This window comes from Pelmatolapia mariae, linkage group LG9 (genome assembly GCF_036321145.2).
Source record: "Pelmatolapia mariae isolate MD_Pm_ZW linkage group LG9, Pm_UMD_F_2, whole genome shotgun sequence".
Taxonomy (NCBI): domain Eukaryota; kingdom Metazoa; phylum Chordata; class Actinopteri; order Cichliformes; family Cichlidae; genus Pelmatolapia; species Pelmatolapia mariae.
Genome location: NC_086235.1, coordinates 3,040,255 through 3,056,974, shown reverse-complemented (window position 1 = coordinate 3,056,974; position 16,720 = coordinate 3,040,255). Strand labels below are relative to the sequence as shown.

The window sequence follows — 16,720 nt, the reverse complement described above, 5'->3', positions numbered from 1 at the left end:
AGTGACAGGCAAAGCCATTTAATGCCTCGGCGCCGGCACAGAGGAAATGACAGAGTGGCATTTGGACGGCGGCGGGTGTGCGTGATGTTTCTGTGTGGGACGTGAGGAGGAAGACGAGGCCTCAGTCAGGCTGCGCGTGTCCATCGATCAGATTTTAGTGTAAAATTAATGAAACTCTCGAATGTCAGCGACCGTCCGTCCACTCTGACCTCATTAAGCTCCGCCCTGTGAGGCCTGATAGGAAGACAGAAAGGCTCCGAGGAAATGAAGCATCATGTGAGGCGTCCTCAGCTCGCTGCTCTGAGGTGTGTTTGGGTTCATCGCCGCCAGCAGGAGTCCAGCCTGCTCCGTGACTCGGCGTGGGCTCACCGGGATTCACCAGCGAGGGGACGCTTCGTCCTCGTTTCCTCTTCTGTTTAACTGGATTCAATCCATCAAATCTTTATTTTGACCATAAAAACACACGAGCAGGAATCCAAAGAGAGCCATGAAAATACTCAGTTTGGATGGGAGGAAGTGGGAGGAGCTAAGTGGTCATGACTTCCTGGATTTCCTTATAGTAAATCAACAAATGGTTAACAGACAGTTTTTATGTTTAGGAGTTTTTAATCAACATATTTTTAATGTTAAAATATAATTATTATTTCTCTCTGATGTCTCTGCTCTGCAAATGTGAAATAAAAACACACTCGAACAACAACGTGACCAAAAACTTTTAATGTTTTTATCTAAACACAGACGGCGGCTCGTTAAAGCTCTCGCACATGAAGGAAATGAAGACAGAAACTTTGGTTTTGTAAATATTAAACTCATCGTTCGCTACTTTGTTTCCTCTCTTACAGAAACAACTTCAGGCTGAGATGCAGAGAGAGTCCATCGGACTTTTGAAAGCATCCCGATGTTCCCGGAGGTGATGCTGGATTTCATGTTCTGAAGCTGTGAACGGGATTACACGTGTGACCTGATCCAGTGGGAGGTTTCATATTCTAACTAAACCCGGAGCACGATCAGCGTTTGATGGAAACGTGCTCATTACAGGATCAAACTGTAATGTGAGGGAGTTCTGCAGATGCTGCACGTATCAGTAAAATCTGACGTGAGCAGATGAAGCACCGTGAAGCTGTTCGGTTCTCCTCTGAAACTAAACTCCTGTTACTGAGCCCATAAACACTGGCTGCACAGCGGGAGCTGAGAAAACAACATTTCTAATTCATTCCACATCAGTTTTCGTCAGTTGAGCTGATGCTGCAGATACCCAGATTATCCGACCTCCTCACAGTAACACTGATCCTACATGTTGGTGTCAAACTGATCTCTGCCTGTGGTTGGAGGGTTAGGGATGGGGCGTCTTATCACATGACCACCTGTGCTTTCGCTCTCGACCTTTTCAGCTTCGAACATCCTCAAACATCAGCACAGTGGGTTTCAAAGAGCTTCTGGCCGCTCGCCCGCAGGTCCAGATGTTGACATCTGTTTATAGAGATGACTGTTTGGACGAGGACGAAGACCTGCCGATGTCCACGTCGTCTCATCTAGAGTTAGATTATGGTTTCCTTTTGCTAATCAGGTAAACTCTTCAGAAACTAGAAGATGGAACCTCAGGCACTCATTTTGAAAAGCAAAGCATCTGTCGAACAGGCGGATGTTACCTCAACCCAAACCTGAACCCCTGTGAGGTCTACGTCAAACATCAGTGCGGTCCCTGTTCGGTCCAGCTAACTTAAACCAGAACAGGCCCCCCTCCATGCTGCTGAGGCCTTCCTGAAGTTGCAGAAACTTTTGCAGGTGCAGAGTTTCCCCTGCATCCGTCTGCTGCTGATTTATTTCTGTATCTGCACATCATGTTCTTGCACATTTAAAAATAAGAAGCCAAAAGCTGAATTTGCAGGCTGCATCTCAGAATATCATTGTCACAATAATGATGGAAACACAAATCACTGAAAGTGACTCATTCTCATGTGCTGCAGAGGCCGTCACGTCTCAACACGGCGAGGTGTTTCTGTGTCCGCCGGCGAGCACCGCTACGTTAATAACGACGGAACAAACCGGAAAACATCCAAAGGATGTGCAGATGGCGCTCGGTTCAGTCTGATGGATTTATTATCCGAGGCAGGGATGATAAAGATGCTCTGATCTTCTCTGCAGTCCGAGCAGCTGCCGAGGTCCAAACGGCCGAGGAGGTTTTTGGGAAATTAAAAGTGACACAAGTGAATGTTTCAGCCTCGAGAGGAGCCGCAAAGGATGATGCACTGCTGTGTGTGTGTGTGTGTCTGTGTGTGTGTGTGTGTGTTAGAATCGGCCCTGCACGCCCAGCTCGCTCTCGGCAGCTTGTTCAATTTGCTGGTGGACACGTCGGACCTCCTGCTGGGTCAGAGTTCGCTCCATGTGGCGGTAGATGATGCGGTAACAATGACTCCGCCTCCCGGTCCTGAAAGAGACACACACACACACACACAGAGTGAGGTTTCAGGTAACAGAGTGTATGTGATTATGTTTAACACCGTGCTCGATAGTGAGTTTCCGACTCTTTCGTCATGTTTCCTGTGAGCTGCTGTTCCGGCTCGGCTAAAAGCTGTGACGTGGATTTCTGGGATGTTTTCCCACCTTTCCCACTTTCCTGCTTTAACAGTGGATTTCCGGGACGCTCCAATCAAACGGATCAATCTCAGGAATCACTGTTATTATTAACTGTGCTGCAGTGATCTGTGCACGAGCGAGCAGACCGACGACGTTTCTGTGTCGTTAATCTGCACAGCTAAACACAGACTGTATCCAAAAGATGGAGGCTTTGACTGACAGTGTGAAGCCTCTAATCGAGCTTCATGGCAGACGGCGGCAGATCGTTAGTCACCCCCAAATCACCCGTTTTATCGTTTGACTGTAATGAAGCCATAAAACTGAGCATCATGTTTTATTCAGACCTGACAGTAAAACCGACACCATGAAACCATCAGTCCAAACTTGTTGGATCTTATTGGATGTCAATCGATGCCGAGGAGCAACAGTCTGTCAGCATCAGACTGTATTTGCAGGGAGAATTTGATTGGTTAAGAAAACAGGAAGGAAAAACATGTAGGAGAGTTCACCGGAAACAGGAAGTTACATCAGAAGACAAACCAGCAGCGCTGTGATTCACCGTGAACCCCCAGAGACCCACGCCAGGTGTGAACAAGGCCACAGACACCTGTGAGTCACATGACATTAAATCACAGTCAAAGGGACTAAACCCAACACTCTCTCTCTCCATTCAATCTCTGTGTCGCTCGCCCGCTCTCGCTATGCGGCTCGTGAATAATTGATCATCGATACGTTTGGAGGAAATGTCAGAGAGAAGAGACACAAACACAATTACACATTATATTTGTGTACACACACACACACACACACACACACACACACACACACACACACACACACACACACACACAGAGTGAATGGTATTTCATGTGATAGACTGTGTCGCTGCTGAATAATTGATGTCTCCATTATCCAGTCACAGAGCGGGAGAGAGAGGGAGGGCGATCGATACAGTGACACCTGGACACACACACACACGCACACACACACACACACACACACACACACACACAGCAGTGTGATAAATATGCATGTTACATTAAACATGAAAAACAGGCGTGTAGTTTGCTGTCACACGTGTAGAAACAGACACAAAAACACAGATTTATGACAGAATATAGAAAACGTGAGTCCTGCAGAGACGGAGCAGGTTTACAGTCTGCGTCAGGGCTGAAGGATCAGGTTCAAACAGACTCGTGAGGCTCAGGCGCTGCTGTCTTTAAAACAAACACCAGTGGGAGTCGCAATGCAACTTAACAAAAATGAACACTGTTTGGGACTAAACGTGTCTGAGTCGGCATCAGGATTTCATGTGTTGCAAATGTTACATGAAGACACGGGAAGAGACAGCAGCAGCTCCGTGGAGAGCAGAGTTTAGATATCTGTGAGAAACACCGGCTCAGTGTCCTTATTATGCAGCCCCACACAGGAACTCCTGCTACGCTAGACCCACTCAGCACCTGGACCCACTCAGCACCTAGAGCGACTCAGCACCTAGACCCACTCAGCACCTAGAGCCACTCAGCACCTAGAGCCACTCAGCACCCCCACCACAGAGCAGGGAAACACCTCAGAGGCAAAACATTGACGTGCAGCTTTTTGCAGATGATGTAGTTCTGTTCATTTAGTCACACAAGGTGACGTCATTGGACCCATTCTAATCATTTTCAGCACCATGGACCTTACTACAGTAGCTTTGCATGACTCACAGCTCAAAATAATCCTTCTTTACTCTCTACCGGGCCTCCTTCTGAACATTTAAACCCCCTTTACACCAACTGGCTGCCATAAACTGAACGTTTGAATCCAAGTGGGTGGGGCTTCTGCATTTGATATTGCCATGTAAAGGTCTCTGCTCTCTATGACATCATACAGATCCAAGAGTAGAGAAAACTGCATGAAACAGAGTGTTTATCAGATCAGTCTATGAATTATAATCACATAGAGCTGCCCACAAAGTACTTCAGCCAGTGAAAATCTGAATCCTGCCCTAAAAACAAACCTTTAAAATCACAGCCCCAAAACATAAACATGGTGTGAAGATGTAGAGTTATCTGTTGGACACTCAGACAGGACTGTGGCTGAACCAATCAGTGTGAGCGAGAAGAAAAAGAGAAGATCAGCTGTCCTGGAGCCCACAGGACCCCCTGTGTGAAGTCCTCCTCCGTCATATTTATAGACACACACACACACACGCACAGATGTGTGATGTGGAGGATGGAAAAAGAAAATTTGAGCTGATCTGTTTCAGTTGTGTTTTAATTGGAGCATTGAGTTATTCATAGCATTTTAATTGCTGGAGGTGAAGATCCCCCCACTCTGTGTTTGCCTTTCTTTCACATGAACACACTCGTTCACACCACCACGCTTTCATCACGTTACCTTTTGAAACGCTCGTCCTCTCTCTATGCTAATGAGTTTTGTTACTGACAGATTTAATCATGTAAGCGTGTTCACGAACACACGGTACGCAGCTACACGCCTCACACACGGCTGGATGTGCTCTTTGTAAACGTGTCCTCTGTAACTTTAAACAAACCGACTCTGGTTTGTGTCGATAGACTAAAAACCTCCTCGTGTTTGGAGAAGTACGCTCTAAATAAATAAGGTCAGAGAAATCTAAGTGATAACGAGGAGTGGAGACAGCGAGGGAGGCTCGTTAAAGGGGACCTACCATATTTCCTGTCACATGCACATACAGTTACAATGCTGGATGCACACATTACACAAATAATGAGGTCAGTTTATGTGAAAGCAATCGCACTGAGCCAAAAGCTCTGCACGCTGCTCGAAACACTCTCTCTACTCACAGAGAGGGGACATCCCTGCTGTCTGAAGCTATCGCAGCGGCCCCGCCCACCTGCTGTGCAAACCTTTCATTTATGAGGGGCAGCCAATCAGAAAACAAGCTCTATCAAGGGGACTGTGGCCTTAAAAGGAGGAAGGGAGCTTCAGATCCAGAGGGAGAAATACTGATCATGTCATCACTGAGTGTGGGAACAGAGAGGCAAGCCAGGAAAGTGAAAGGTCGCTGATTCAGTGAAATCAGGGCGGGGCAAACGGTCACAGAGGAGGAAGCAAAACAGAAGACAAGAAAAGGGACTTTCAAATTAAAACAGGAAACAAACAAAACACCAGAGGCAGGAAATCAGACAGACGCTAGCAGCTACAGTCGCCTGGGTCAGGTTAGCGGCCACGCCCCCTAAACTTAAGGTTTAGTAAACTTTAAATTAATGAGATATTAAATACTTTACGAACGTACAAATGTTATGATGGGGAGAAATTATCCACAGAGACCAAAACAGTTTATTTCTGCTGTAAAGTTTTAACGCGGCAGTCTGTGGACTCACTGCTGGAGCCTCTAGTGGACATTAGAGGAACTGCAGCTTCTTCTATCCTGGCTTTGAGGAGTCATTTTTCAAACTTGGAGGTTTTTGATTTTCCTTCGTGTCCCGTCAGAAACTTTCATTCAAGAAATGATTTGTAAGTCTCTACTTGTACTTTTATATGTTTTTAAATCCTCCAACTTTCTAATTATTTTCCAGGTTCACATGATAATGAGGCAGATTTTGACACCAGCGAGGGAGGATAAGAAAGACAGACGCAACAACGTTGTCATCCCCTATGTAGCCGGTGTATCAGAGAAACTCAGGAGAGTTTTCTCCAAGCACGACATCCCAGTGTACTTCAGACCCAGCAACACACTCAGACAGAAACTGGTTCACCCGAAAGACAAAACTCCAAAACACAGACTTAACAACGTGGTGTATGCTGTACAGTGCAGCGAGAAATGCCCAGACCTCTACATTGGAGAGACCAAACAGCCACTTCACAAGCGCATGGCACAACATAGAAGAGCCACCTCCACAGGACAAGACTCAGCAGTCCATCTGCATCTTAAGGTCAAAGGTCACTCTTTCGAGGATGCCAATGTTCACATTTTGGACAGAGAGGACAGATGGTTTGAAAGAGGAGTGAAAGAGGCCATCTATGTCCACTGTGAGCGACCATCTTTGAACAGAGGCGGTGGTTTACGACACCAACTGTCTGCCATCTATAATCCAGTTTTGAGTTCCCTCCCCAGACGCCTTAATGCCCACTCACATCCTGGGCCATCTGACCTCAGGAATTCTCACGACAAGGTGGGGCCAGGTTTAACAATGAGCTCACCCGAAACCCTGGCTGATTAGGTCCCACACCCGCTTTCACACCTTGGCTCATGTGATTAGAGGATCATCAGGGGGTCCTTTGTCCCTCTTTGGGGGGATACTCCCACTGGGTTTAAATCTGGGACTCTTGGCTATTTGACCTTAGAACTGAAGAAGCTTCTCGGATGAGAGGTGAAACGTCTTCAAGCAACTTAAAGAAGTCCAGACGCTTTTCTTTGCAAACTCCTTTGACTACGAGGCAGATTTTCAGTAATGACCTCTGAAATCTGGTCATAGTCTCAGGCTTGTTTACTTTCTCTTTGAACTGAAATGAGTGATTTCATTCAAAAGTCTGTAAAAGTGAAGTCATTGAATTGCAGCATTTGACAGTGGAGACCTTTAGCTTTCTTTAAAAAGAGGACGCTTCGTAGAAAAACATGTTTATATTCCACAAATGGAGGCGCGAGCACCGAAGAATAAAATCAAACAGTAACAAGCATCATCGGTGTGCCGTCTTGAACCTGCGTTGGAATTGTTTATTCATGCCAGCAGTAATGAGAAGAAGGAAACCGGGAAGCCTGGGCGAGGTCAGAGGAGGACAGCAAACATGGCCGACGGCATCACAGCCCAAACATTAAAAAAAAGACAAAAACATGATCGATTTGATGTCAGGCTTCAGCAGATGGTGGGATGGAGAGACAGAGAGATGGAGGAGAGGGACTGAACTTCAAAGAGGAGTGTAATGTTACACTGGGGGGAGGGCGAGAGACACCGGAAGTGAGTGAGAAACAGAGAGAGAGAGTGGATGATGATGGACACGCTTGAAAGAGGAGAGCTGGGTTTCATTCAGATGGAGAGAAAAACGAAGGGAAGCAGTGGGGAGGGCGAGCGAGATAGAGATAAACAGAGAGAGAGGGATCAATAGATGGAGGGGGGTGAAGATGAGAGGAAACCGGAGCAGCTGCCAACGCCCTTGAAAGCACCGTGCTGCCTTCACATAGACACGGGAAAACCAGGAGATCTGACACTGTAAAAACCCCCAAGGAGGGAGGAGGGGTGATGAAGAGAGGAATTAAGGAAAGAAGTAAAGGGAGAAAGGAGGGACGGCTCTCCCTTTCCTCCCACACTCCCCCCTCTCTTTAATCCTCCTCATCCCTCGGCTTGTTGCAGATCTGCGTTTTTATCTTCAACACTTTTTTGTTTCTGCCGTGAAGAGAAACAAACCCTCCGAGGTTTATCCGCCCTCCTCAAACACTTTGTTCGTCTCTTCTTTAAATAAAGTGAATGTGTGTAAATACAAGCAGACCTGAGAACAGATGCCCTGCAGGAAGACGGCTGCAGCGTTTATGTAACATCATTGTGTCTGATGGATATTCGAGCCTCAGATCGTCTGCTAATTACAGATTCTTGAGCGCTGCGAGAGCGATCGCTAAAACTTCTCGCGGTGACACTTAATTTGTTGTCGCGTTCAAATGTGGGGCTTAACGTGCCACCCTTTGCAACGCTGGCGCTGAGAAGTCATCTTCATACATCACCAACTCCTCCCGCCGATGCTATCGTCGCCCGCTGGATCATGTTCACAGGCAATGTGGACAAATCAGAGCGGGAGGAGGTCGGCGCGGGTGGAGGTCGGGGTGGATGGAGGTCGGGGTGGGTGGAGGTTGGGTGACCAAAAACAGAAGAGCTCAAAGTGTGCTTACTTCCTGTTTCAGGCCCCTGTGTGTTCAGCCATCTAACAGAGAGGATCTGATGCCACAAACTTGTTTTGTGACATAAAGACTGCACCAGTGAAAGTGGCTGTGATGGTGTTAAACTGCCCCATACTTCGAGGGTGGCTTGTTTGAATTGCTCAGGTCTTCCTGATCCTCGTAACACCCACCACCTCCTGCACGTGCTCAGTGAAGGTTCTGCTGCTGTATGAAGCAGCACGGTCACGTTTTGATTTTACTTACATCTTCTGGAGCAAAAAGACTGAACCAGGCTGGTTTGGTTCCTCCTCAGACATCAGGCACAACTACAAGTCTGACACCAGCTGAGGGCGTAGGCATGGACTCTTCAGGTGGGGGTTTAAATCAGAGGCAGGGTGTCAGAGTTTTAGGGTCATCAGGGTCACACCACTGTACCTGTGAGCATATTACGTAGACTAAAGGCAAAAGGTGTTGAATCATAAATCACAAAAAAGTCCAGTTACCTCAATGACTGACAACCTACACACAGGCGGCTAATTCACTTTAGCACTAAACAGGGTGCTACGTTAGGCTACGACAGGGGTGGTGGAACTCCAGGCCTCGAGGGCTGGAGTTCCCCACCCTTGGGCTACGATGACTACCTCGATGCCCACCATCCACCCCAACCTCCTCCTGGGGACTCTGATGTAGAGCCGACGTGACTTCATGTAGAAGATGCCAAACAGCCACCATGACGCCTCCTGGCATGCAGCTCTTTTATCTTAAGCTGAACAGGATGCAGATCATGAAGAAAAAAATCTAAACAGGTAGGTCAGATAAAACTCACACCTGTCCAGTTGCCATGGAGAAGGAGATCAGGTGGAATAACCTTCATTCCTGCTGTAAAGTTGGACTTTTTGACTCAGTTTTGGTACAGGCCTCTGGTGGACATAAGAGGTACTGCAGTTTTTGGCGATTTTCAGCCTGATTGGACGAGCTTCATCCATTAAAAAGTTCCTCTGAACATGAGTCAGTGATTTTGTTTCCACCTACATAACATGAGACGGGGTGTTACCAAGGAAAGGAATTCGGTCTGAATATCGACCTGCCCTTTAAACCTAACAGATTCACCATAATGGGATAAACTCACTCACAAGGAAGCCAATTCCGAAAAATGTCTCTTTTCAGTTTTTCTAATATTCACAGAGTTTTCTTCCTGGCAAACGCTTCAGCTCTGATCTGATTTATGCAGCTTTATGAAGTCGTTTTATTGAATTTATCTCCTTTAAAGGTGAACTCGAGATACGTTACTGAAAGAAAGCAAAGACACCCTCTGCTCTCTCTCACTGTTAAAAATGGCTTTCAAGTATCTTCAGAGTTTCTAGATGTCTGTGTAAACATGTATGTGATTAGTCTGGAGCTGGAAATGAGGCATTTATAATGAATAAATACTGGTTCTCGGGGCTTCTGTGACTATACTATGGTGACAGTTTGGGGAAGATCAGCATCTGAAACCAAAGCTGAAGGAAATCAGAGACTTTTAAAGAGAAATCTGCGATTTTTGAGAAAGAAGAAGAAGCAGTGAGGACGGAGAGAAGCGAACAGAGTTAAATGAAACAGTGTGTGGAGTGTCGGGCTGTTGTTTGCTCTGGATTCGCCTCGTTTGTCTGATTAAACCAAACAAAATGAAACCTGGATTTTAAACGCTCATTGAGAGCAGCCCTGTCAGGCTTTCATCACACCTGTGAACACCTCTGCTTTCTTTCAGTCGTTTCCTGGTTCGAGCGAGTGGATTAAACGCTCGTCCTCCTGATTCTTCCTTCAAAGACCTCCCATCCCGCTCTCCTCCACCCGTCCATCCCCTCCGCCGGGCCAGCACAGAGCCGAAATCAATTAGTATTCTATTAAGTGGCTGTGATGTGTGCGAGTGTGAACCGGAGGCTCTCCGCTCTCGTTAATCTCACCATTTAGATCCTTCCTAATTGGGACGGACAGTCAGACGGAGGACGGGAGGAAAACCAGAGGGCAGGAAGGAAGAGGAGCTTTGAACCACCGTCGTAAACACAAACACGCCGAGAATGAAACGTAACGCCGCTAACGACACAATAATTATGAGAAAGTCTAAATAAATGTTGATATGAATAGTAATCGGCTCAGCTGTCATCTGCATGCACTGCAGAAAAATACTCACAACAGTCTTCAGTGTCAAGCTGCCAAGTAGTTCACATCTCAGACGTCATAAAAGACAAAGCTGCATATTTAAAGGGACATTACTCCGGATGCATATGCAGATTTAATGAAAAGCCTTCATGGTTTATGGCTTTTGGCCCAGCGCGAGGACAATCAGCGTGCTGTCAACACAACAAACAGGACAGTGCACACAGTCAGTCAAGCCCCTGATTTTCAAGAATTATCACAAATTCAGCCAGAACTTATTTATTAGTAAAACAAAGGTCACACTGTCAGATTTACCAGCACTTTTTATCTGGAGCGGTTCAACAAAAGCAGACTGCAAACCTCTGTCAACCTTTGTCACGGATCCAGAAGGATGTCTGGATCTGGGCTGGTTCGTGACAGTTTCCACGTTTCCCAGTTTGAACATAAGACAAAGAAAGTAAAGAGTCTTTCCACAAACTCCAGATCCATGTCCAAGCCCAGCCTTTCCATCAAACCAGTCACATACACATCCAACAGACACTAAATATCTCGTGTTGTCATCACTGCATGCTGTATTAGTGGTTTCCTTCAATGATCAGCTGACTGAAACCAGAGGACAGAACCACGACTTCTTTATGTTTACGATCCAGGAGACTTCATCCGTCCTACAAACAAACAGACTCGGGTATTGAACCACTAGCAGTGAGGAGTAATTTTCAGTACTGACCAAGCAGCAACCTTTAATGAAGCCCCAAACATTGCAGTTCCTCTAACGTCCACTTGAGGCTCCTGATTAGAGTCGCTGCAGATCAGTAAAGTGACACCGAGTCGAGCACGAGTGAATCTGTGTTCGTTTCTTGATTCAGATGAAAAATAAACTTCAGCTTTTAAACCAGCTCTGAAAAATGTTCATGTTCAAGAAAGGAAAAACACGTGAGCCAGAAAACATCTTCCAGCTGTAGGAGGACTGCCTGCCCTCAAACCCTAACTGTGACCTCTGACCTCCGTCCTGGAGGACTGGCAGAGATGGTGCGAGCATGGCGTCGAGTTGCCGCCACCTCCCTTCGTCAGCACCAGATTGCGGACAGAATCCTGGTGGATTTTCCGGACTAGAGCCAGAGCTCCTGCACAGCCGGCTAACTGCTACAGAGCGGCTCTGACTAATTTATGCATATGTATTAATAGATCAGAGGCAGCTCTCTCCAGGCCGCCGTGCCTCTTCTCCTCAGAAAAAAAGGCCAAATAAACAACTGAAGCAGAGCTGAGCTTCCACTCTGCACACTAAAAGGCCGGCTTCAGAAGCACGCAGTCGTTTTGCATTTCCGCCTGCTGGATTTGTTTGATTTTGTTTGGATTTATTTCTTTCCACACGACCAGCACACATCTTCAAATACCATCGCTGCTCCCTTGATAGTAAGAGAGCGTCATCACCAAACACGGTCAAAAAATGAAACACATTAAAGGAGAAACTGAACCAAAACCTGCATCAAACAAAGATGTCACGGTGCCACATCCAGATGTTTCCTCCCGCCCGGTGATCCACCAACAGTCACGTAATGCCTCGAATCAAAGATCAAAGGCTTTTTAGGATCATGATTTTAAATATTAAAATCCGATATTATAAAAATTATTGTGCTAGAAAAATTACGAGTAAAAGATGAAAGTAGTTTCCAGTTAACTCTGTGGTGCAAACGCAGGTCTAAGAAGTTATTAGCAGCCAGTAAGCTACAAACATGTGAAGTGTAGATCTGAATACCACTAAACAAAGTTATTTGCTACAAACAGTTTGACTGGAAACGACTAGAAAAGGAGAAGGTTGTAAATACCTGCTCATACCTTCTGCTACCATGACCCAGTTTTAAATAAGCAGAAGAAAATGGCAGCATTGGTGGATGATACCCGTGGAGCTTCACCCTTTGGTTTTTACTCATTTTGCAGCTGTGAATGTTTGTAACTACCTCCAAGAAATGATCTGTTTAAACTGGTTGGAGAACAGGAAGCTCTGCTGTACTCTCTGCTCCTCCATGTTGAAAGAAACCAGCTGAGGTGGTTTTGAAAAAGCTACGTCCAGATGAACAGAATCCACTTTTTGAATGGATGGATGAATGGATGAATGTGCAGATGGGTGGATATCAGGATGGATGTCAGGATGGATGGATGTATGGATTGATGGATGGATGAATGGATGGATGGATGGATGAATGTGCAGATGGGTGGATATCAGGATGGATGTCAGGATTGATGGATGGATGGATGAAAGTATGGGTGGATGATGGATGGTTGGATGGATGAAAGTATGAATGGATGGTTGGATGGATGGATGGTTGGATGGTTGAAAGTATGGGTGGGTGATGGATGGATGGATGGATGAAAGTATGGGTGGATGATGGATGGATGGATGGATGGTTGGATGGATGAAAGTATGGGTGGATGAAAGTATGGATGGATGGTTGGATGGTTGAAAGTATGGGTGGATGATGGATGGGTGGATGGATGGATGATGGATGAATGTGCAGATGGGTGGATATCAGGATGGATGTCAGGATTGATGGATGGATGGATGAAAGTATGGATGGATGGTTGGATGGATGAAAGTATGGGTGGATGATGGATGGTTGGATGGATGGATGAAAGTATGAATGGATGGTTGGATGGATGGATGGTTGGATGGTTGAAAGTATGGGTGGATGATGGATGGATGGATGGATGGATGATGGATGGATGGATGAAAGTATGGGTGGATGATGGATGGATGGATGGATGGATGAAAGTATGGATGGATGGTTGGATGGTTGAAAGTATGGGTGGATGATGGATGGGTGGATGGATGGATGATGGATGGATGGATGAAAGTATGGGTGGATGATGGATGGATGGATGGATGGATGATGGATGGATGGATGAAAGTATGGGTGGATGATGGATGGATGGATGGATGGATGAAAGTATGGGTGGATGATGGATGGATGGATGGTTGGATGGATGGATGAAAGTATCGGTGGATGATGGATGGATGGATGGATGGATGGATGAAAGTATGGGTGGATGATGGATGGATGGATGAAAGTATGGGTGGATGATGGATGGATGGATGGATGGATGATGGATGAAAGTATGGGTGGATGATGGATGGATGGATGGATGGATGAAAGTATGGGTGGATGATGGATGGATGGATGGTTGGATGGATGGATGAAAGTATCGGTGGATGATGGATGGATGGATGGATGGATGGATGAAAGTATGGGTGGATGATGGATGGATGGATGAAAGTATGGGTGGATGATGGATGGATGAAAGTATGGGTGGATGATGGATGGATGGATGGATGGATGATGGATGAAAGTATGGGTGGATGATGGATGGATGGATGGATGGATGAAAGTATGGGTGGATGATGGATGGATGGATGAAAGTATGGGTGGATGATGGATGGATGGATGGTTGGATGGATGAAAGTATGGATGGATGGTTGGATGGTTGAAAGTATGGGTGGATGATGGATGGATGGATGGATGGATGAAAGTATGGGTGGATGATGGATGGTTGAATGGATGGATGAAAGTATGGGTGGATGATGGATGGTTGGATGGATGGATGAAAGTGTGGGTGGATGATGGATGGTTGGATGGATGGATGAAAGTATGGGTGGATGATGGATGGATGGATGGATGGTTGGACTGATGGATGAAAATATGGGTGGATGATGGATGGATGGATGGTTGGATGGTTGAAAGTATGGGTGGATGATGGATGGTTGGATGGATGGATGAAAGTATGGGTGGATGATGGATGGTTGAATGGATGGATGAAAGTATGGGTGGATGATGGATGGTTGAATGGATGGATGAAAGTATGGGTGGATGATGGATGGTTGAATGGATGGATGAAAGTATGGGTGGATGATGGATGGTTGGATGAAAGTGTGGGTGGATGATGGATGGATGGATGGATGGATGAAAGTATGGGTGGATGATGGATGGTTGGATGAAAGTATGGGTGGATGATGGATGGATGGATGGATGGATGAAAGTATGGGTGGATGATGGATGGTTGGATGAAAGTATGGGTGGATGATGGATGGATGGATAGTTGGATGGGTGGATGAAAGTATGGGTGGATGATGGATGGTTGGATGAAAGTATGGGTGGATGATGGATGGATGGATGAAAGTATGGGTGGATGATGGATGGTTGGATGAAAGTATGGGTGGATGATGGATGGATGGATGGATGATGGATGAAAGTATGGGTGGATGATGGATGGTTGGATGAAAGTATGGGTGGATGATGGGTGGATGGATGGTTGGATGGATGGATGAAAGTATGGGTGGATGATGGATGGATGGATGGTTGGATGGGTGGATGATGGATGGATGGATGGATGGTTGGATGGATGGATGAAAGTATGGGTGGATGATGGATGGATGGATGGTTGGATGGGTGGATGATGGATGGATGGATGGTTGGATGGATGGATGAAAGTATGGGTGGATGATGGATGGTTGGATGAAAGTATGGGTGGATGATGGATGGATGGATAGTTGGATGGGTGGATGAAAGTATGGGTGGATGATGGATGGATGGATGGTTGGGTGGATGGATGGACTTGTGACACACTATCTTGTGTAAATTCTGCTGTTCGTAATCGTTGTTTTTCAGACTGAACTGTCAAACTTGCTCCTTGAAGCCATTTCTATTCACACAAAATGTTTCTCAGCAGATTCACTGTCATATAAAAATGTCCTATATTTACCAACGTAGAAGAAAAGGAAAATGTTCATTTATTAACCCGACTAAATGAAACTGAATCAAACTTCTGATGGAGTTCTTAAATCAGAGAACATTGAAAGATGAATGGGTTAGGGTTAGGTTAGGGTTAACCACGTCTTTAGTGGTACGAGTGTTGTGGAGTTTACACAAGAAGTCATGAAACAGGGAGGACGTGACATCAGGCGGTAACAGAGTCCTAACAAACTGCAGTATGTGGTTTCCACTGTGAGGGACATTAAAGGATGGGAGGACAGAAGGACGGATGGGTGCTTCCTCCTGGTTCTCTCTTGCCTCTGGGCATCCTGCACTTCAACCTCCAGAGAGAGGCAGAGACAGAGGGACGAGGAAGAGGAGGACGAGGAGTGTGAATTATTAACAGCACTGTCACTGCAGCAGGGTCTGTCAGAGCAGGTAATAATAGACACACACACAGGCTGGAGTCTGATCACCTTATCAATGCTTCAATATGAGAGGAGCCAAACTGAGCTAGTTAATTATTCAGGAGTCTGGGTCCAGGAGGACGCTCAGAGATTACTTTTGCTTTCAGTTTCAGTCGTCTTATCTGTCTGATCCTGAGCAGCTGACTGTCTTCTGTCTTTCTTTGGGTTTTGAACTGAGAAACTTTATTTTGGTGACTAAAACTAACAAAAAGCACATGACCAACATTTGATTACAACTCAGCTGACTCCGTTTAACCCTGCTGCGTCGCACTCTCCTCTTCAAACATCACGCTAACACCGACCAAACGGCTCGAGCGCCTTTTCACTGGTCTGAGTGTGTCTGTGCCTTTAGACTGTATATATACAGTGTGTGTGTCGCCTACTGTCCATCTGTTGGAGCTCCAGCAGACACGATGAGTGTTTTCCATGACTCACACACACCGTCCCCCTCCTCCTGGAGTCTTACAGCAGGTTTTCTTGATCCATCAATCAGTGTATCAGAAAGAGGCGAACATGAATCACGAGGAAGCAGATGTGAGGCAGAAAACAAAACACACTTATTCCTCCCATCAGAGGCCAATCAATCTCCAAACCGGTGGCTCACATGAGTCATTCGAACAACAAAGTACCCCGGTGGCACCGAAGATGAAGAACTGTGTTAGAAAATATCTGATTTGTTGGTTAAAAAAAAATATCAAAGAAGCCTTTGTAGAAAATAAATGAAGCGAGCGCGTCTGTGAAGGTGGATTTCACCAACAAACATCCAAAGAAACCTTCAGACGCTGCTTTGTTGCTAATTTTCATCATGTTTTGATAAGCTCTCGGTGAAATGATCACAGCAGCTCCGGCTGCTTCAAAGTGAGAATGATGGATTTATGCGATTCATTTTACAAACTGTTTCAACTGTTTAAACATTCAACAGTAAAAAGTTTATGAGAAAACGAGATAATGGATCCGCA

General features: G+C 45.9%; 1 protein-coding gene across 3 annotated transcripts in view; it reads right to left on the bottom strand.

Annotated features, from left to right (window-relative positions):
- Positions 1-702: 702 nt before the first annotated feature.
- The window catches only part of fars2 (phenylalanyl-tRNA synthetase 2, mitochondrial), a 138,275-nt gene continuing 122,257 nt past the window's right edge, over positions 703-16,720 (bottom strand). For all 3 annotated transcript variants that reach the window (XM_063484608.1, XM_063484607.1, XM_063484609.1), the window contains exon 10: positions 703-2,428. In XM_063484608.1, coding sequence (XP_063340678.1) covers positions 2,290-2,428 — 139 coding nt within the window. In that variant the 3' untranslated portion in view covers positions 703-2,289. The remainder of the gene's footprint in view (positions 2,429-16,720) is intronic.